Source organism: Arvicola amphibius, chromosome 4, assembly GCF_903992535.2.
Source record: "Arvicola amphibius chromosome 4, mArvAmp1.2, whole genome shotgun sequence".
Lineage (NCBI taxonomy): Eukaryota > Metazoa > Chordata > Mammalia > Rodentia > Cricetidae > Arvicola > Arvicola amphibius.
The window spans coordinates 139060558-139082237 of record NC_052050.1 but is presented as its reverse complement, the minus strand read 5'-3'; the positions used below and the strand labels follow the sequence as shown (position 1 = coordinate 139082237).

The 21680-nt window shown below is 38.6% G+C and overlaps 3 protein-coding genes across 5 annotated transcripts in view; 1 reads left to right on the top strand and 2 right to left on the bottom strand.

Annotated features, from left to right (window-relative positions):
• The window catches only part of Wrn (WRN RecQ like helicase), a 101388-nt gene that overhangs the window by 77787 nt on the left and 1921 nt on the right, over window positions 1-21680 (bottom strand). For all 3 annotated transcript variants that reach the window (XM_038325628.1, XM_038325630.1, XM_038325629.1), the window contains exons 2-7: window positions 9081-9215; window positions 8345-8457; window positions 5295-5440; window positions 4657-4805; window positions 3857-4006; window positions 3194-3263 (exon numbers count right to left, since the gene is read on the bottom strand). In XM_038325628.1, coding sequence (XP_038181556.1) covers window positions 3194-3263; window positions 3857-4006; window positions 4657-4805; window positions 5295-5440; window positions 8345-8457; window positions 9081-9176 — 724 coding nt within the window. In that variant the 5' untranslated portion in view covers window positions 9177-9215. The remainder of the gene's footprint in view (window positions 1-3193; window positions 3264-3856; window positions 4007-4656; window positions 4806-5294; window positions 5441-8344; window positions 8458-9080; window positions 9216-21680) is intronic.
• On the bottom strand, window positions 13694-15142 carry LOC119811697 (heterogeneous nuclear ribonucleoprotein A3-like). Its single transcript, XM_038325631.1, has one exon. The coding sequence runs from the start codon at window positions 15140-15142 to the stop codon at window positions 14072-14074; it is 1071 nt and encodes a 356-aa protein (XP_038181559.1). The 3' UTR covers window positions 13694-14071.
• On the top strand, window positions 17689-18305 carry LOC119811698 (meiotic nuclear division protein 1 homolog). Its single transcript, XM_038325632.1, is given in 2 exon segments — window positions 17689-17767; window positions 17770-18305. Coding segments are annotated over 2 exon segments (615 nt in total).

Genomic DNA, 21680 nt, shown 5'->3' with positions numbered 1-21680 from the left:
CTGTTTCCTGCTCCCACCACCATGCCTACTGTTTAACACTGCACCTCTGTCCTTGAAGACTCTCACCTCTTTGGAACTGTAAGGCAAAATGAACGCCATTCCTTAGGGTCACCTTTGGCCATGTGTTTTATCAAAGCAACAGAAAGCAGCATGAGTATCCAAACCACCTATAGTCTTGCAGGGCCAACGCTACAATTTGGATGCTTCTCACCAAAAAACAACCTTCATGTAACCTTGCACTCTACCTAACTCCACCAGTCATCAAATAATTCAATCAAAATACCCTGGCTGTCAGTCTCTTCTTCTCACCCATTTTTAAGAATTCATCTAAAATTTCTTCACAGTATATACCCTCAAAATTCCTATTGTGCCTACACTTCTTATTCCCTCTACTAGCCAAATTCAATTATTTTCTATTCCTGGACAATTAAAATACCTTCCTAACTTCCCTGCCTAACTTCCTAACCCTCTTTCTCAGCAGTGAGAAAAAAATTTTTAAGGTAAAATCTGAATCACTTTATTCTGCTCCATGTTGTGGAATATTGTTTTATAATGTGTTACATTCATTTATGCTGTTGAATATTTCTTTAATGATGCAAAAATATGCTTCATTCTTTTACATTTCATTTGTTTAACACTTTGTGTTACTTTGCCTGTCTAAAACACCTGATTGGTTTAATAAAGGACTGAACAGCCAACAGCAAGGCAGGAGAAAGATTAGGCAGGGCTGGCAGGCAAAGAGAATAAATGGGAGGAAAAATATAAGAAGGAAGGATCAAGAAATTAGAAAAGCTATACACCCACCGTGGAGTAAGAAGTGAAGAAAGGTATATAAGATAAAGATAAAAGCCTAGAGACAAAGGGTAGATGAGATAATTTAAGTTAAGAAAAGCTTAGCTAGAAATAAGCAAAGCTAAGGCTGGGCATTCATAAGAAAGAATAAGCCTCTGTGTGATTATATGGGAGCTGGGTTGGGGGCCCCCAAAGGATAAAAGAGTGAAAAACCAACTATAGCTTCACACCCCTAAGCTAAGGTGATATATTGGCCATCATTGGGTTTCTGTTTTCTTTGTTTTAGTATAAAATCATGAAGTGGGATTCACAACATAGGATGCCCTAACTGACCTGACCCAAGCTTCTTTTCCAGACTTGTTGCCTAGAAATCTTCCTCATCCTCTTCGGTTCCACTCTCTGTTCCTTACACAAGGAAAGCAATTATCTTCGGGGGCTTTGTACTTTCATCTAAGTGTTCGCACCTCTTCCTTTAGACAGCCATACTGTATTTTCCCTTGCTTGTCAAATGGAATCAATACATAATAAACACTGATATATAATAAACACTAGACAAATCAATGCCATATGAATCGATGAATTTTTCCTTTGTGAGTAGTTTCTAAAAAATATTATTTATATGCACTTTAAAATCATATTCCTTAGATCATCTTTCTCCATCATTCAAAGTAATATGATAGGTATGACTGACATAATTTTAGCATGATTTCTACCAACATCATTATACTATTCAACTCATGCTACGCTTCTAATATTTTTGTACTACCAAAGCCTCTGGACCCTTTTTGCTCTGGAAGGACAGCCTCTATCTGCAATACTCTTTTGTCACATAAAACACCAACACAACTAAAGTATTAGAAGTAGGTGGCCAATGATGATTAATTATAGGCCCTCAGTTTGTGAAAAATCTCAGCAAAATTCAGAACAGTTGATAACTTCCTCCTACTTCAAATATATTCTTCCCCTGCTCTCCGCATACAGTACTTCTTCATTTCTTTCCACACCTAGGGCAGCAACTATAGTGTCCCCTCCTCCACACAAGGATTAGACACAAGAGTTTCTCAGGATCCTTAGTCCTAGCGTTTTATCTCAAACAAACTGTCCTCTGTGGTACAACCTAGAGATCTAGGTGTCCACAGGCCACCACCCTCTTGCTCTCTGAGCTGTTTCTCCCCTTTAACATATTTCAAAGCAACTGTAAAACTTCACACCTAAAGCCTGCTCTTAATTGCCCAGGGTTTTAATCTGCCAGCCAGGCCGCCAAAACCTTGGCACATGACTGTCATTACCTCAGATTCTGTTGACTCTGCTTCTCCATTAAATATATTTTGAAGCTATCCACTCCTGTCAAACCTCGACACAAATAACCAATTCAAGTCCCCATTTCTTCTACAATCCATTTTCTCTCTTTATGGCTCGTTTTGTTGGTCTGTTTAATTCTACAGCTTGTTTTGTAAGTCTGTTTTAAATGCAATGCATTTCAGTTCCCTCCATGGCTTCAATTTGCTCTTCAGAAGGAAGGTAAAATCTCCAGCACATCCTGTCTTCTTTCACTTTTCTGTTTCTCCGACATTAAGGTCCTAGTCAACAGTTTACCATACAGCAGAAGTTACAGACACCTTACCTGTCGCTCTGCACCTGTCTACCCTTTTCCCTTTGGCTCTGGTTAGCAAACATCTGTTCCTGTTTCAGGTGTTACCTCAAGTATCACCTTTTCCAGGAAATATTTTCAAATACCAATGAATATGTAAATTATGTTATCGCTCAGAAACTTTTCAGAGCATTTCAGATTATGTATTTATTAGGAATGCTCGATCTATGTAACAATTCTCTCTGGCCATCAACAGAGGGGCTTTGCATACTCTGCCCCTTTCGTGCTCACAACTAATCCATGGATAGCTTGCTGTTATCCATTTTCCAAACATGGGGAAAAAGACAAGAGAGCTAAAATTCCACGACTGGGCTACGTGGCACAAAAGCTAATGCTTACCCCCCTCCTGCTTGACTCCTGCAGTCATTACCCTATCTAAACATCTGACCAGGACAATGAAGTTGAATGAAGAAAACAGCAACTTAAGCACATCTCATACACATTAAAGTATGGCACTTAAGATATTTTAAACCATTTGGAGGAAGAAAGTGTATGTTCCAGCCTAGAGGAAGCTGGTTGGCTCACTGATGTTATCAATGACAGTGAGTAACAAATCTGTGGGATTGAGCAGCAGCAACACAACAAAACCAAGGTCCAGTCCTTAATCCCGATGCATTTCACTGTCATGGCAATACTGTTCAGACATTTAAGTAGCACCATAATACTTTACAAAGATGTATTGACTTTTTGAAACAAGTCACACAAAACAGCAAATTCACATTCCCTCTTTTACTTTGAGCCAGAACACACCTTTGTTTAGAGCAAACACTTGCACAGTATCACCCAAATTTTCTAATTTTTGATAGATGATAAGACCAGCCTATAAAAAAGCAACAGAAAAGCAAAGTACAAGTTAAAGATAACCAAATAAATATGTGTGTCATCTCTCTAGCAAAATCTACAAAAATACCTTCCAATACAATCCTAGATTCCAGAATGTAGAGATTATAAATATAAAATTCATCTAAGAACAGCAGCAACTAAATTTGGGGGCAATTTTTCTAAATTTCCACATTTTAAATATAAGTATAGGGAATAAGGCTAACCTAAATATAGAAAGCCTATGACTTTTTCTTATTCAGAATTGCTTATATACGAAATACATCATCAAACCATTTGTGCCTGCTAAGCCTCAACCTTTCATGACTTCAGTAAGCTCACGTTCTTTTACACAGAAATTGGATATCACTATGCTCCATGACAGTGAACATAGCTACCACTACACAATCTATTAATTGGTACTTTGTGATTAACATGGAGAATTCCACTGGATATATTCCTAGGCAATTTTTGATACCAGACTAAAATAAAATATTTTAGCTAATGACACTATCACAGTAAAATTTCTCTAAACCAATTCAGTACAAGAAATAAAAAAAATGACATTATAATGAAAGGTCTTTAAATACATACATAAGCATCAGTGGCTGCATACAGTTTCTGGTCGTCGGTGAGGGGGAAATTGCTCCAGTCACTACAGCGGATGGACTTGTCCTTCAGAAGCTGTTTTCCTAACATGTGTTTAACCATGCCATTGAGGCTCCAAGTCTCCACACACTTCAGCTAGAAGTAATGAAAAGGCAATGTAGCAGACATGCTACTTCCTGTCAGCTCTGCCTAAGCACCACCAAAGGATCAGGCCACAAAAAAAGCTAGAAAAGTACCACAATAAATAAAACCTCATTTATAGTCTACATTACTAATTTAACTCTGAGATTCCCTAATGTGGGAATTAAAATGCTTAAACTTTAAAGATACCATTCCTAGAAAGCAACTGAATGGTTTAGAACACTTTTTGACTTCCTGGCAAATGAATACTTGGCTAAGTATGAGAACTTAATCACTTCATTTATTAATATTGGAATACAGGTGATGGTGTTAAAGGTCAAACTGGCATGCAGAGCTCTGTAGCAGAAGCTGCACTGCCGCCCTCTTCACAAAAGAACTGGAGAAATGACTTTGAAATACAGTGCTCGCGTGTGCCGACGCCTGAGCGGCAAAAAGATGGGGAAACGTTGGTTAGGCTACTGTGTATTCTGAGACAAACATAACTGGAGGTTTTCATTACCATAGTTTGAACTTCTGTACTGCCACCGAAATTAGCATGTAGCTTATATTATGTTTACAGAAAAAAATATGTAAAAAATGCATATTCTGTGAAATGCATATTCAGGTTACCATATTCATTAAAATAATACAGATATCACTTCTACCTTTTCATTGGCAATATCTGTCAGTTCCACAAAACTCTCCAACTTGATGTCAAAATCACGCAGAAGTTTCCACTGGTCTCCTTCAATTCCAACGCCTGCCTTCTTAATTGATTTATTTTCTAGCAACATTTTTAATCCCTGGGGGAAAACTAAAACATGAATGATTATTTCCATAACACTGTTATTTATAATGAATTTGCTATTCCTATGCATATTCTATGTATGTTAAACTGATGCTTATATTTAGCTTAAATTTAGACTCACATTCAACTTAACTCTTTATTTTCTTATCTAATGCAGAGTCCTGACTGAAAATTCACTAGAAAAAATGAGGTTGAGTGTCACCTCTACTAACAATTATTGTTATTATACCTCCAATTATTATTGTTAGGCTATATATATGTCACTATACATACAGTTAGTTAGTTAGTTAGTTAGACCTAATATATATTGTTACACCTCTGAACTTCAGTTCTCTATTCTCTAACACAGGAAAAAGATATAAAGGTCAGGTAAAACACAATTACTTAAGTAAACACAAGATCATAAGAGAAGGCCTTTTAATGAAAGAATTTAATTTTACAGGAAGACGGTTGATATATTATTGTCGGCCATATAAAAATAAAACAGATACCAACCTGACATAGAAGAAATGTGAAACAGGTAACATTTGCTCTCAGACACACACAGCTGGATCACAGCAACTCGGCTTTGCTTCCCTTGTTTGTATATGGGCGGCCATTCCATGTCAAATCCAACCACATCTCCGTCAGACAGACGCATGCTATCAAAGGAAAAGTTGTGTGGGTTAACTGCATGGGCTGTTGTGTGGGTTAACTGCATGGGCTGTTGTGTGGGTTAACTGCATGGGCTGTTGTGTGGGTTAACTGCATGGGCTGTTGTGTGGGTTAACTGCATGGGCTGTTGTGTGGGTTAACTGCATGGGCTGTTGTGTGGGTTTTGTTTTACTTTTCCATAGCTAATAACATCCTCCACAAATTAAAGGACAAACCAATGACTGGAGAGTACTATAGAGAAAAAGAACGAAAATTATTAAACCTGCAAAAAAGAACCCCAAGCAAGATAAGCACAAACCTCAGTACACAAAGGTATTTCATATGAAATTGTTGAATTGTAGAAACACTATGATCTAAAAACATATTTAATTGCTTTTTTAAAAGTTTTTTTTTTTTTTGTGTGTGTGTGTGTGTGTGTGTGTGTGTGTGTGTGTGTGTGTGTGTGCTATACCCACGCACGTGGAACTCGGAATCAGTTCTCACCTTCCACCACGTGCCTCTGGGGATGGAAGTCACGTCCTCAGGCTGGGTGGCAGGCCCCATTACCCACTAAGCCATTTAACTGGCCACGACGTAAAAATAGTTTTTAAGATTTTTATTTTTCTAGTTAGGCATGCATATATGCAAATAGGTACAGGTGTCTATGGAAGGAAGAAGAGGGAACTAGAGTCATAGACAACTGTGAGCCACCAAGATGGACGCTCTAAATGCTCTTAATTGCTGGGCCATCTCTCCAGCCCCTGACGCAAAAATCTTTAAAATGACCAGATGAAAGGGAATGCAAAACAAAGTCTGTCTTTCATAAAATACACACAATGCTTCAAAACATTATATAATTATATAAATCACTTAAACTTACTACCCTCAGCTAGTCATGACTACATTTGGAAACAACTAAAACACCAACCCTGGACCCATCCGTGAGGGACTATCTGGATAGGATCATTTGATGTGAGAAGATCCGCCCTAAATCTAGGTTATACTTTCTAGAGGCGGCCTACATAAAAGGACACAGAGGAAGGCAGCTTTTGCCTGCTCTCTCTCACTCTTGCCGGCTAGTTCATCTATCTTACTGCTGAGGCATTCCTTCACTGGTGCTATAACCCACTCTTCCAGAATTCCAATCCAGACTGAAGACCAGCGGAGACAACCAACCTCCTGGAATGAACAACTATTAGATTCTTGGCCTTTCTGTTGGGATGTAATCATTGTTGGACCAGAGAAAATAAACTAATAATAAAGCCACACTAATAAACCCTCTTCTTAGATAGATAGATAGATAGATAGATAGATAGATAGATAGATAGATAGATAGATAGATAGATAGATATGTGCACACATTCACTCTATCAGTTCTAGTCCCTAAAGCACCCTGGGACAAGATCTGACATACCATAAGGAGACGAAAGGTAACATGATGAGGTTACTATGCAACCATACACAACAGAGTGACCTATTCTGTGAGTCTAATTTTCCTCAGTAAATGAGGCCTGGAAATAACCAGATACATGGTGTGGAAATGAAGAAGACACCTAAACGCTCCTTCTAGATTACGTTTACCTCTAGAACACTGACCGACAACTTCATTTACTTCTGCCTTTTAAAACCCAAATGTAAACAGATAAAAATCAAAGGACAGTACAATTATTTCAACTAATTCACTACTTCTCAATGTTAACTGTCTCAAGAGGCTTAACCTGCATCACTCCAGTATCCCAATTTTACAAGATCCTAGAATATGAGTAGCCAAACTTCTGGTTATTATGTAATCTTCAACGCAATACTGCTGGGAGGGCAGGCCTAAAAAGAAGTGTTTGGGTCCTCAAGGCTCTGCCTCCTGAATAAACATTCTTTTGGGGGGAGAGTAGGCAGCTATCCAAAGAATGGGCTTAATTTCAACCCCTCTTGCTCTCTGCCACATTACAGATACAGTACAAAGGTCTCTTTCAGATGCCAATCCCATTCTCTGGGACTCTACAGCCTCTAAAACTAAAAGGAATAAATTTACTTATAAATTTACTACATGTTTGGGTTTTTTTATAATTTACTCAGGTCACAGAATTTTGTTATAGCCCCAGACTATGAGCCAAGACAGGCAACTCTTAAAAGTACTAACAGTAATTTCTAATGCTCATTCTACAGACCACTTGGAGTATCTATCACTAACTAAACAGAATGGCTTGAAAGATATAGCTCAGCATTTAGGAGAACTGGCTGAGGACCTAGGTTTAATTCCCAGCACCCAAATGGCAGCTCACAGTTGTCTGTAGCTACAGTTCATGGGGCTCCAAATCCCTCTTCTGGCCTCCATGAACACTATACATCTGGCATACAAACATACATCAATCCAAGCATCTAAACACATTTTAAAAAGTTAAAATAAAAACAAAATTTAAATAAAAAAGAGAATCATAACCATTACTTAATATATTGATGTTTTAGTAAGATATAAAACTATAGTTAGAGGTTAAAAAATATTTTTGTTTTTCCCTAAATTGATAAACAGTGTTCAATATTTTACCTGCACATTACATCTCAAACACTAAAAGAAACAAAACTTAAATAAAGTAGAAAAGATTAGTAACTAACAACTAGGTAGCTTACTAATTTAATTTAATGAGTTTCTTATATTTTAAAAGGAGAATGCAATTTAAATATGGCATATGTAAAAATACTTCTGAAACATACTTCCATTATAAAATTTAGATATGACAAATGTAAAAATACTTCAGAAACATGCTTGCATTGTAAAACTTAGATGTGACATATGTAAAAATACTTCTGAAACATACTTCCATTGTAAAACTAGGCACTCATAAGTTTCACCCATTATTACTTACAAGTATCCTATAAGGGTCTAAATTTAATAGCAAGAATTTCAGATCCCTTACCTAATATCTTCAGATAAGAAAGAGCAATCACTAGCTTCATAACTGTACACAATGGATCCAGTAAATTCTAAGAATGGAAGATCATCTTCAAGAACACTCTTCTGAACGCGGGCCTGAGTTAAGCACAATTCAAAATAGGCACAAATAAATATCACAGTAGACAGAAGTCTTCACTGAAATAATAAAGCCCGCTGAAGAAATCCATAGCACTAAATGTTACCTTATAGAGTAAGAAGCCATAGGTCAGTTTAACAAAGCAAAGCTGTAAAATTATTCATCCATGGTAATTCTATTTTCAAACTTCTAAACTTCTCATAAAGACATTTAATTTACTTGTTTTTTCCTGATAATTGCATTAACATCCTAGAAGCAATAATGTGGCCTTAAAATGTTAGCAAATTACCAGATCTTGAGTCTTCAAGAACTTGAACTATATTAACCAAAAATTCACCAACATTAATGTTGTCCAAATTATTATATGAATTGGAATAAGTCAATAACATCAACCATGAAAGCTAGATACAGAAAGAGAAAATATACAGTAGGGATTGTCACTTTAAAAACTTAAATAAAATTGAGTCCCATTTACCTTTCAACAACTTTGTCCTGTCTCACTCACACCGCAACAGCAAGTTTTCCTAAGCAATGACCTGAAGCTTAAAAGCAATGGGTGACTCGCTGCACAGCCATATTAGCAAAATTTCCCACCTGAGCGAGTAATGAGCGAAACCCCTACCTTCTGCTCCTCTGCAGTGCATCTTTTCTCCTGCACAGACATCCATGCAGGAACTCTCCTCTGCAGTGACGCGCCTTCCATCTCGTTTCCGTTCATCTTTAAAATGCCCTCAACACAAACCCCAACAAGCAATACCTATGAACAGATGTGACAAACAATTGACAGAAACCTCAGAGATCGCCCCCACATATAGGTCTGAAAAATGAAACAAACGTACATATCTAGTGTAAGATAGAGCACCCAGCCTCAAGAACAGAACTTGAATCAAAAAGGAACAAATGTAGTAATCCAAGCTTATTAACTATGCATTACTTCTTCCTTTTAACACAAAACCCCCTTAGATTGTTCGTTCCTGGGTGGTCCCAGTTTGTGGTCCTTCTTGGAACCAGGTATTACCTTAGGGTAAACTACTGAGACTCGGTCCTCTATTGAAAGACCCCCGTGGCTGGGTCCTATAGAAAGACTGCTGACTAGGTCATTGTGTGCTCAAACTCGGAGAGGCTGTGACTACATGCACAAGACCTGCAAAAAGTTAAGCCAGCCAAATGCACACATGAATAGAGAGGGGCTTGTGAAGCCCCACCCATTGCTAAAAAGCTATTGGCTATTGATGGCTGCTGGGGGAACAGGAGTAAGTTTTCTTCAGGGATGCAGACCCTGCTATCTTAGGTGGTCCTAAGTCCATGCATACATAGGCAGCAAAATGGAAACTCAGTGTGTTGAAAGAAAGAAAAAGAAACAAAGAAAGAGAAACAAACAAAGAATGAAAGAAAGAAAGGAATTAGAAAAAGAAAAAGAAGCACATGAAATTGGGAGGAGAATAGGGAAGGGCAGAATTTGGAGAGAAAATGGAGGGTAGGTTTGATTAAAACACATTATATGCATTATGAAATTCTCAATTTAAATGTAAAAAAAGTTAAGATCACATTCCAAACTAGTTAAGAAGGGGTAGCTTTTAATCACTTGAATTTTACTCCAACCCACAGTATAACAAAGAGCTCAGGGCACGTTTTCTCCATTTAGAGCCGAGCCACCATCTAAAGAATGGACACTTAATGCCAGTCTCAGGAGAAAGTTGGGTTTCAATGGATGAGCTGAGAGATTTCTTTGTTCCTAAAACCTTTAGCTAGGGTAAGGAAATGAAAACCTTCTGTTAACATGGTAATTGCCTTGCCTAATTGCTTGAGGGCTAAACTAAATAAGATATCCCAATTTTTTTCTAATAGCACCAAAAAAAGGGAGAAACTGCTAATTAAGTTGAACGACCAATATAATCATTTCTAGAATAAGATAAAGTTGTTACTAAATAACATTAATAACTAACATATTCAACAATTAACTGATAGGCAGTTATACTGCTTAATGTGGAAATGGTTTCCATAATTACCTATGATGATTCAATTTTATTTTGGTCAAATATGCAAATACTCATTTCTTAATAAAAATGTAAAAATATTTGTTACTCTGAAATCAGCTAACAAAATGTTAGGAAAAAGTACTTGAATATTTATGCTATGATTTTAATTTCTCACTATGGATCTTTAGGAAAATTTTACTAGAGGCAGTCAGTTTGCAGTGATTCTGAAAAAGAAAACCTGCACAGGTGCTGAAGATTATGACGTAAAGAAGCAAGGAGGTAGAGTGGGAAGGAACCTGGCTCTGATACTGGCTGGTGCTGAGAAAATGAATGCGAAACTGAACAGACCGAGTAGAGAAGGGCCCTTCAATGACACATAAGAGCAACTTCACGTAAGGATCATTTCCCTGCGGAACACACTGGGACCACTGCCTCACAGCTTCATAACTCATCGTCTACGATGGTACACGGTAGCTTCTAAATCTTTTTCTGGTGAAAGTGTAACAGAAGTCTGTCCCATGCAAAAATATAACCCAAAGCCACTCATCTCATTCTATACTGCTTTCTACCCACTTACAATCCCTGCTGCCTTTTGAAACTATTTCATTATACTGGTCTCATTAACAAAATTAATACATGTAGTGTGTTTATTCTATATTTATATAAGTATCTATGTCAGAAAGTTATGCTTTGGGGACTGGAGAGGTGGCTCAACAGTTAAAAGCACCGAATGCTCTTCTAGAGGACCCAGGTTCAATTTCCAGCACCTACATGGCAGCTCACACCTGTCTGTAACTCCAATTCCAGGGATCCTGACACCTCACACATATATATGCAATAAAATAAAAATAGATTTTTTTTAAAAAAAAAGTTATGCTTTGACATATGATTGGATAATATTAATGTGACGTTGAGAAAGCCACTGTTTTCCTAAACTCTCATTTTCTCATCTGCAAAATATAATTACACCCTTTTGTTACATTAGCCATCTTCCTGTATCTCAAAATTCAGGGGCTGGTGGGGATTTTGTATTTAGTTTTGCTTTCAGAGTTGGAAATTGAACCTGTGAAAGGACATGCTAGTCAAACATCCTAACTCTAAGCCCAGCTGACATACTATTAGTTTTATTGACCACACTGCTAATAAACACCAATAAAAATGATGTTAGATTTTTTTACAGGTGTATGCTACCACTGAGATGGGTCTTTTTGTTTTGTTGTTTGTTTGTTGCTTGTTTTGGTTTTTTATTTGTTTTGTTTCTTGAGACAGGGTTTCTCTGTGTAGCCCTGGCTGTCCTGGAACTCACTCTTGTAGACCATGCTGGCTTTGAACTCACAGAGATCCTCCTGCCTCTGCCTCTAAGTGCTAGGATTAAAGGCATTCATTACCACTGCCTGGCCATGATGTCGGATTTTTTTTTTTAAACTCTAGTTATATTTGAGTTTTTGGTTTTGTTTTAGGTTTCTGTATTTTGTTTTGATTCTGTGTGTCTGGCTTCAAACTCGTGATCTTCCTTCTAGCCTCCGCTTCCCAGGTTCTGCAATGAAAGTATGTGCTACCATGCCCAGCGTGCCCTGGAACGCTGGTGAGTAGTGATGGCCTTCTGCTGTTCTTCTGTCTCATCTCCTGCAGTATACTGGGATCGCTTGAAAGGACTGGGATTCTATGAGTATAGGATTCCAGGCAAATTCTGTGGGTGAGTCCCAGGCAGATTGCTGCTACCTTTGTGTAATGCTGTGCGTGAAAAGTCAGGGTAATGGAAGACAGACTGTTCCAGGGGAAGAGAGAAGAGCACTGGGAATCATGAGAGGTGTAGGGAAAAGAGAAAAAGCATGGAGAAACAGAAAGGCCATGCAGAGAAAAGTAAAAATAACCCACAGCTCCAATCTCAGCTTCCTGGGAGGCTAGGTGACAGGGAAACCAAAGATGTACCCACAGAGTAAGGCAGGCTGCCCCATGGCAAAAGACTTGCATTCTTAGACACAGGAGAAAGTCACAGTACTCTCAAGCCTTAAGCCCAACGAGGAATTTGGTATGACAGAGTCAGCTGTGTAGCAGGCTGAAGAAGAAATTCATTGTATTGCTCTCCATACCTCAGGGCTCTGCATCCAAGTATCTCTTGAAGAGGCAGTAGCATCCTACTATTTTGGGAATCTGTTCTCTTTGGATGGATGCCTTGCTCAGCTTAGATATAGTAGGGAGGGCCTTGGACCTTCCCCAAAGCAATATGCCTTACTTTCTCTGAGGAGTGGATGGGGGTGGGGTGAGGGTATGTAGAGGGAATGGAAGGAGGGAAGGAAGTGGGAACTTGGATTGGTATGTATAATGAAAAAAAAATATTGTTTTCTTTAATAAAAAAAGAAGAAAAGAAAAATTATATATATGAGCTACTTTGGGGTCCTAAAACCATGGAGTAATCCCTGGTCAAAAAAGCCAGAGGACACCATACCTCAATGAATGTCTGGGTAGGAAATGAACAAAAGAAGCCATGGAAACGGACGAATCAGATAGGGACTGGACCCACTCAGTTTAAGCAGCAGGGAACCAAGACTCTGGAGAGCTCTGCGGAGAGAAGCCCTGCCCTATGTGCACAGGGCAAACCACACAGCCTGTAGGTTACTGTGGAGGCTGAGAAGTCAAGCCCCAACCCTAGCTGTGGATTGCTTGGCCTTCAAGGCTGCCTCAATGTCATGTGTGTTAACTGTTGGGCGGGTGTAAGAGCCCTGGCCCAGGCCCAATACTACCCCCCACCCCCCTACCCCCCCCCCCCCCCGGTGGTGCATGGCAGGGGAAGATGTGAAAATGCAAAGACCCACAGAGTGCCTGATCTCCCAATTCCTTCTCCTCACTGCAAAGTTCTCTGCTCTGCCCGCTTGCCCCAACTGTCAACCTCAGGGGACCCTAGGCCCCAACCCTCACCAGGACCTCAGCAGCTCTTGGCATGCAAATAAGATAAGCTTTAAAGTGAATGCAGTCTTGGAGTTGGCAAGTTACTCCTGGCTGGCAGCCTAGCCCTTATCAAACAATACAGCACCACTCTCCACAGTGAGATTAAGGAATGAAAATAGACCCCCAAAGAGGATCCACAACCCACTCTATCTAGACTTGGTGGGTTTGAACACAAGTTTCTCTGTTTCTTTGTTCCTTTCTTTAACAATAGATTTAGTATCACCTTTATTTTTAAAAGCTCTATCATGTTTCTTTATTAATCTTTATTTAATTTTTACATATTTTTCTTTTTTTTTTTTTTGAAAAGTTAAAAATTCCTTAATTTTTTATTCCTGGTACCACTACCACAATTTACAGGGCAATATACCTGATGTAATGAAAAGAAAAAGAAAGACAAAGCTACAACAGATAAAAGACCTCAGGAATGTACATCTAATTGACACTACATTGCATTAATCAATAGCTGCACTTTTTGCAAACTGTGGCTCTGACAGTCCTGAACAAGAAGGGCCTCCTGTTTAAGCTGCGGTAACTTTTCTGACTATGGATCATCGCTCCTTCTGTGGCAGATTTTTACAGTTCCTCTAATGCATTTAGGACGACTGTCTCAAAGTAACCTGCAGCTTTCCTGACAACTCCTCGCTCTCTCTCCTGCTAAGAACTGTAGCCCTTTTCTGCTGTTTTTTTAAAACCTTCTGCTGCCATATCCACCACTTCCACCACCTGATTCATAACCACCACCATGGGGACTGCCTGAGCTTCTTCCACCAAAACTGCCCCCTTTCATGGGTCCATAATTTGATTGCTGTTGTCCACTGTAATTTCCAAAGTCATTATAGTTCCCACCACCATAGTTACCTCCATCAGAATTTCCTCCTTCACTGTAACTGTCATATCCTCCTCCTCCTCCACCACCATATCCACCACCCTGGTTTCCACAGCCTGGTCCACCACCACCATAGCCTCCTCTACTGCTGTAGCCAGGACCATCATAGCTGCCACCATCCCCTCCAAATCCATTATATCCACCATCACCACCTCCATAACCACCTCTGCTGCCACCACCTCCACCACCATAGCCGCCTCTTCCACCAAAGTTTCCACCACGACCAAAATTACCTCCACCACCTCCAAAGTTTCCTCCACGACCCATAAAATTGCCAGATCCACCTCCACGGCCTCTCTGTGATCCAGCAGACTGCATCTCTTGTTTAGAAAGGGCCTTTTTCACTTCACAATTATGCCCATTAATAGTGTGGTATTTCTGAACAACAATTTTATCAACTGTGTCATGGTCATCAAAAGTCACAAAAGCAAATCCTCTCTTTTTCCCACTCTGCCTGTCTTCCATAACTTCTATGGTTTCAATCTTGCCATACTTTTCAAAGTAGTCTCTCAGGTTATACTCTTCTGTATCCTCTTTAATACCACCAACAAAGATTTTCTTCACTGTTAAATGGGCACCAGGCTTTACAGAATCCTCTCTAGAAACAGCTCTCTTTGGTTCCACCACACGCCCATCAACTTTGTGTGGCCAAGCACACATTGCAGCATCCACCTCTTCAACACAAGAGTAGGTCACAAAACCAAAGCCCCTGGAACGTTTTGTTTGGGGATCTCTCATTACCACACAGTCTGTAAGTGTGCCCCATTTCTCAAAATGTTCTCTTAAGCTATCATCTGTGGTTTCAAAGCTCAGACCACCAATAAACAGTTTCCTCAACTGTTCTGGTTCCTTTGGATCATGGCCCTCCATTTTGAGACCGGACTCGCCTCTTCCAACTCGAGTTCAATATCTACATATTTTTCTTTACTTCATAATTGGATATTGATTTTTTTCTCTTTGTTTTTTTCTTTTTACTTAACCTTGCTGCCTGTTCCTTTGCTTTATTATTTTATTAATAATAATTTTCTTTTAGTGATTTCTTTTCAGCAGTCTCACTTTCTAGCTCATGCTACAATAGAATTCCCTGTGTAGCCCAGGACTGCCTTGAACCCACAGGGATTCTTTCGTTTCAGCCTTTTAAACGCTGGGACTACAGGCATGAGGCAGCACGCCAGGCTCTCTCGGGGATTTTAAACTTCGCAGCTAATCCCATGTGATTATTGCCAGCATAGCAGTTGTCTTTTAACTGACACTGCTTTTGCTTCAGAGTTGTTATGGTGGCGCGTTTTCTCCTCTCTCAGCACTTCGAGAGGCATGGGCTCACAGAGAAGGGTGCTTGTTAAGTGACTGCCACCATCTAAAACCCAAAAAATTATCTCTCCAAACAGACGCAAATTGTAATACAGTTACACAAGAGATATGAAAAGGCAAGGGATATGACTCCTCTAAAATGTCCTAATTCTGTAATAAGTGCACTCATAAATATGGATATGTTAGAAATGCCTGATGACTTAAAACACCAGTTCTAAAATCATCAATGAGACCAATAAATACATGACTAAAATAAAGATACCAATCCAAGACTTAGAAAATAAACTTGGCAATTTGAACAAAAATCAGCAGAAAGATTTTAAAGAAGAAAAAATTTGAAAATTAAAAAGTTTACCTCAAATAAAAACAATACAAGTGAACAACTGAATATATTACAAATAAACTATACAAAGCAGAAGATTAGAAAGTTAAAATAAGTTTGAGTAATTATTACATTCAGATAGCAACAAATAAAAAGCAGTAAGCATGATTATAAGACTAACGACACACTATTAAGAGATTAAATCTGGTATATAGAAGAAAGAACAAAAACATAAAACCTATTTATTAAATTGTAACAGAAAACTCCCCAAAGCTAAAAAAAAAGAAATAGACATTTAAGTATAAGAGGCATGTAGAATCCCAAATACATACATCCAGAAATATCTCTAGCTCACATTATATTTAAACCTCAAGAGTAAGTACAATAGAAGGAATGATGGAGCTGAACAAGAGAAGCATCAAATTACTTACAAAGACAAATCTATGAGAATAAAATTGGATTTTCAGCCAAAATCATAAAGGCTAGAAGATAACAGACTGATATATATCAAGCCCTGTAAGATTAGTATTTTAACTATCAAAATCATTCTTTAAAATAAAAGAAAAAAAAACACCTTCAATGATATGCATAAACTAAAATAACTATACAAGCATCACAAAGATAATGAATATAACATACAAAAGAAGAAATATATATATATATAAAATCACAAAAGCTCAGATAATTAAAATAAATATCAGTAAAATAAGTAAGAGTTAGGAAAAGAATAAAACGTTATTACCCCAGTAAACAAGTAAGTGTCTAATATAGAAAGTGGAGAAATTTACTTAAAATAATAACTCTAAATACAAATAATCTTAGCTTTCTAACTAAAACATTCAGAGTCTCAGAATCAATGAAGGAATTTAGCTCAGTAAGTAGAGTGCCTGCCAAGCATACAGAACACCCTGAGTTTGATCTTCCAGGCTGGAGAAGGGGGTGGGGGGGATCCAACTGTTTGCTGTCTGCAAGAAACTCATCTCACTAGCAAATATATACATAGACTTAAATAAGTGCAAGGATGGAGAAACAATATTCTAAGCAAATAGAAACCAAAATTAAATCAAACAGAAACAGCTATGCTCACATATGACAAAGCAGACTTCAAGTCAAAATTAAAAGGCATAAAGGTCACCACATAGTAATATAGAAAGAAGTCCACCAAGAAGACAGAATGATTCTAAATGTACATTTATACCTTTAATTATAGCACTTGGGAGGCATAGGCAGGGAAAACACTATGAGTTCAAGGCCAGCCTGGTCTACATAGTGATTCTGAGTCAGCCAAGAGTTAAATAGTGAGACCCCCCCCCCAGCAAAACAAGTAACTAAAAACTAACCAGCACAGTGGTTGATATACACATAACATAGTATAATTCAAACACAAAAAAAAAACAACAAAATCATGTCATATGGCACTAAGATCAGAGAAGACAAATATTGTGTGTTTCTCTAATATGCAGAATCTAGAAGAGAGAAAGAGTGACATGAAATAGAAGGGCTATTTGGGATGAGGAAGACCAGTGCAAGGATGACAATAAAAGGCAATGGTGCTACATGACCAAACTGAATTTTAATATGAATCTATTCTCTTTCTCTGTAACTACACACAAACTCTACATAGGAAGCTTCCAACTACAATCTAAAATCATTGTTTTATTCTCATCCAACTACTCATGTATACAGAAAGGAACACACACACACACAAACAAAAAAAAAATTCAATGAGGCAGCTGTCAGCGCGAGTCAAACGGGGAGGCCGCAGTTTGCCGCAGTTTGCACCATGTCAAAGAAGAAAGCACTGAGAGCGGAAGAAAAGAGGACCCATGTGCTGGAGATGTTTTCTGAGACAAAAGATGTATTCCACTAAAAGACCTGGAGAACATTGCTCCCAAAGAGAAAGATGTCACTGCCACGTCAGTCAAGGAAGTCCTTCCCAGCTTGGTGGACGACAACATGGTTGATTGGGAGAGGATCGGGACTTCCCATTACTACTGGGCTTTTCCAAGCAAAGCTCTTCATGCCAGGACACGTAATCTGGAGGCTCTGAACTCTCAGCTGTTGGAGGGAAACCAGAAGCATGCAAACCTGCAGAAGAGCATCGAGAAAGCTAGAATTGGCCAGCAAGAGACCGAAGAACGAGATGTGCTTGCAAAAGAACTTTCTTCCTTTCAGAACCAAAGGAATCAACTTAAGGCAGAAGTTAAAAAATACAGAGAATGTGACCCACAAGTACTGGAAGAGATCTGTCAAGCAAATAAAGTAGCCAAGGAAGCTGCCAACCGATGGACAGATAACATATTTGTAATAAAATCCTGGGCAAAAAGAAAATTTGGGTTTGAAGAAAATAAAATTGACAAAAACTCTGGAATTCCAGAAGACTTTGACTACATAGACTAAAATGTTGGATGATAAAGGATTTGTGGGCTCTTAAATCATCAATTATCTGACTAATGGTGCCGAATTTCCATCTGTCTGTTAACTGTTTATCATTTTACAATTTTAAATAAAGCATCAAATAAGGAAAAAAAATTCAATGACTAATAGGTTTATAAGACTGGGTAAGTAATAGAATAATATAACGCAGAAAGCTTATAACCCAGAGCAACTTAAAGGCTTCAGCAATGCAGTTTGGTTATCATGGGTTCTAATCTTGACTAGACAATTTGGATTGCAGCGACACAATTATCTTATTTTTACTGCAAAGCAATTTCCAATAAAACCAGTTCCTGGAGCTGAAGTGTGTGGCAGGTCTGCACTGCCGGTACTACACTAAGAAGACAAAAGAAAGCCGGCACTGTGGCAGTCAGTACTGGAGCAGTATTGACAGCAGGATCCCCGGAGCCTGGTGACCAGACCACATTCATGTGCAGGCACAAACACAAATGTGCATTTTAAAGTTAACAACTTTTCACATTTGAGTTTAGTGGGGAAAAATGATATTTGCAGGAAAAATAGATGGACCTGGAGGATATAATATTAAGTGAAATAACATAAACAAAAAGAAAAAAAGCCACATGCTTTCGCTCACACAGAGATGCTAGCCTATGATATACACACGAACATCTCTAAACAGGGATAAATGTGGGCAAATCTAAAAATCTAGAAAGGAAACCATGAGAGGGTAATACTAGGCGATGAGGAAGGATGGAAAGGAGACAAAAGGGGAATGGAGAGTGAGGAGGGAGGAGTTTGGAGGTGAGAAAGGCAGAAAGAGGGACTGAAAAGACAAAAGGCAAGAGAACCACAAAAACTCTTTATTCAAATGCATTATATGCTGATTTAAAAAATAAAAATGAAAAAACCAAAATAAATAAATAAAAACAAAAAATCTGATCTTGATTTCTTTTAATCTGTTATATTTGCATATATTCAGAAGAAATGAGACTATACATAGGCTACACTTACTAGCAACTAGTATGCATATACATGTTTATATATACAAACCTACTGATTATTTTAAAGATATATAAATAGGAATGAGACAGGAATGAGGAAAACAGAACAACCATGAAATCTATAAAAAAGTTCTCATTAGGTTCCTTAATTAAATAGATATTAAGACTTTCACTAACCTATCATAGATTTTGTTAGTCTCAATTTCCCTCCTAACAGTCCAAATTAAGAAAAGAAAAGAAAATCTAAATAAAATTACCTATTGGCACTCAACCGTGGTAGTCAAAGCAATCTGAGTACTAATAGGATGGTTTTGGAGATGCCTACTTCCTAACTGTCAAATATTAGATAAGACATGAGTTTGTATTAATAAGGGCCAACTGAAATAAGGTACAAATGTAAATCAATCAATTACAAGACAATGAAATTACAGGGCTAGCAACAAAGAAAAAGAAAAAGGACTCTCCTCTCCTCTGCTCTCCCTCCTCACCTCTCCCTCCACCTCCCTCTCTGCCTCTCCTCTCCGCCTCTCCCTCCTCCTCTGTCTTCCCCTCTCTCTCCTGTATAATGAATGCTAAGGCGCTGCCCTGCCCATAAACCAGGAAGATGTCTTGACCTGAACTGAATCCATGGCACAGGGAAACGCTTTATAACTGAATTTCACCGTCCAACTAAATAATTCATTATTTTTAATGAATTTCCTCTGTTCTGTGAGTAGCTTTAGCAAGTCAGCTAAAATCAATCATTATAAACTGGGAAACAGCAGAGAAAGTTTTCAAGTGAGTCCATTTAAAACTTGCTTAGGTGTCTACTTTTCTTCTTATATTTATTACTCTTACTTCACAAAGCCTGAGATGAAACTTTATAGGTCTCATTTTTAAGAGGACATTCATAGTTGCCTAGACAGCATCCATTCTGCACTAGACTCTCTTTATCACACCAATAAATTTAATTCAGAAAATGAACAGTTACCTCCTAAGCCAGCCCCTGTAGTGGACCCAGTTGGCCAAAGGGGGATCCTCATTCTCCCTGCACAGTGCCTCAGAAACTCAGCCTGAGAACAAAGCCATAGCCTGCATTTGGTTTAAGAACAAAATACACGATTCAAGTCCAAACAGACACAAGAAGAGTTTTAGAGATTTCTAAGACGATTTCTAACAAGAATAGTCTTGCTCTTTTTAGAAAATGACCTACCGTGATGCTTCTATTTGAAAATGTAAAGCTGAGACCTTCCACAACCACTTTGCTGCCACGAATGAAGCCTGCATGGGGTAAAAGCCAGAAAGTAAAACCAGCACACAGAAGACAGCAGAGATGGGAAGAAAGCCTTGTTGGCAAACTTTTAACTAGTCCTAATCTTGCTTTGGCCTTCCACTTCCATCTAATTAGTACATTTCCTGCCCAAAATGCCACTTTATTCCTGTAATCTGGACACTGGGAAGGCTGAGGTAGGGTAAATGTCACTACTCAAGGCCAATTTGGGTTACACAGTGAGTTAGTTCCAAGGCAAGTAAGACCCTGTCTCAAAAAGAACCAAGGAACCGGGGCAAGACTTCAGTCAATGCTTCAGTCAGAGCATGAGCACCCACATAAAAACAAAATAAGAAATCAGACAAGAGAGTGCCCCTGTGTGAACCTGATGCAGGGGAGGTAGGGGCCAAGGGCTCCAAGCGCATGCTAGCTAACCAGGCGAGCTGGATTAGTGAGCTCCAGGTACAGTGAAAGACCCTGTCTTAAAAACTAGGGTGAAATGTGATCGAGGATCATAGCCAACATCAACCTCTGGTCTTATCATATTGTGCAGAAAGTCCATTCCCATATACAGACATATGTCAAAAAAAATTAAAACAGGGACACAGATATGAACACCCCATTTAGAGCCGCAGTATTCACAATAAAAAGAGGAAACAACCTGTCTATCAATGGCTTAAAGGATAGGCAGATACGGTACATATACATAATGAAACAGAATTAAGCCCAGCTATAAACCACAGCAGAGGGGCTGGAGAGACGGCTCAGTGGTTAAGAGCACTGCCTGCTCTTCCAAAGGTCCTGAGTTCAATTCCCAGCAACCACATGGTGGCTAAAAACCATCTGTAATGAGATCTGGTGCCAAGGCATATATGCAGACATAACACTGTATACATAATAAATAAATAAATATTAAAAAATAAAACCACAGCAGAGAGACCTTGAAAACACGTTGAGCCTCATCTGTCAGAAACAAAAGGACAAATACTGATGGTCCTATTTACATGGTCTATCTGAAATGGATGGGTTCATAGGAAAATAAGATATGCTGTAAATTCCTGGGGCCTGGGAAGAGGAGGCAATGGAGTTATCACTCCATGTTTAAAGAGTTTCTGCTTGGGGCTGGAG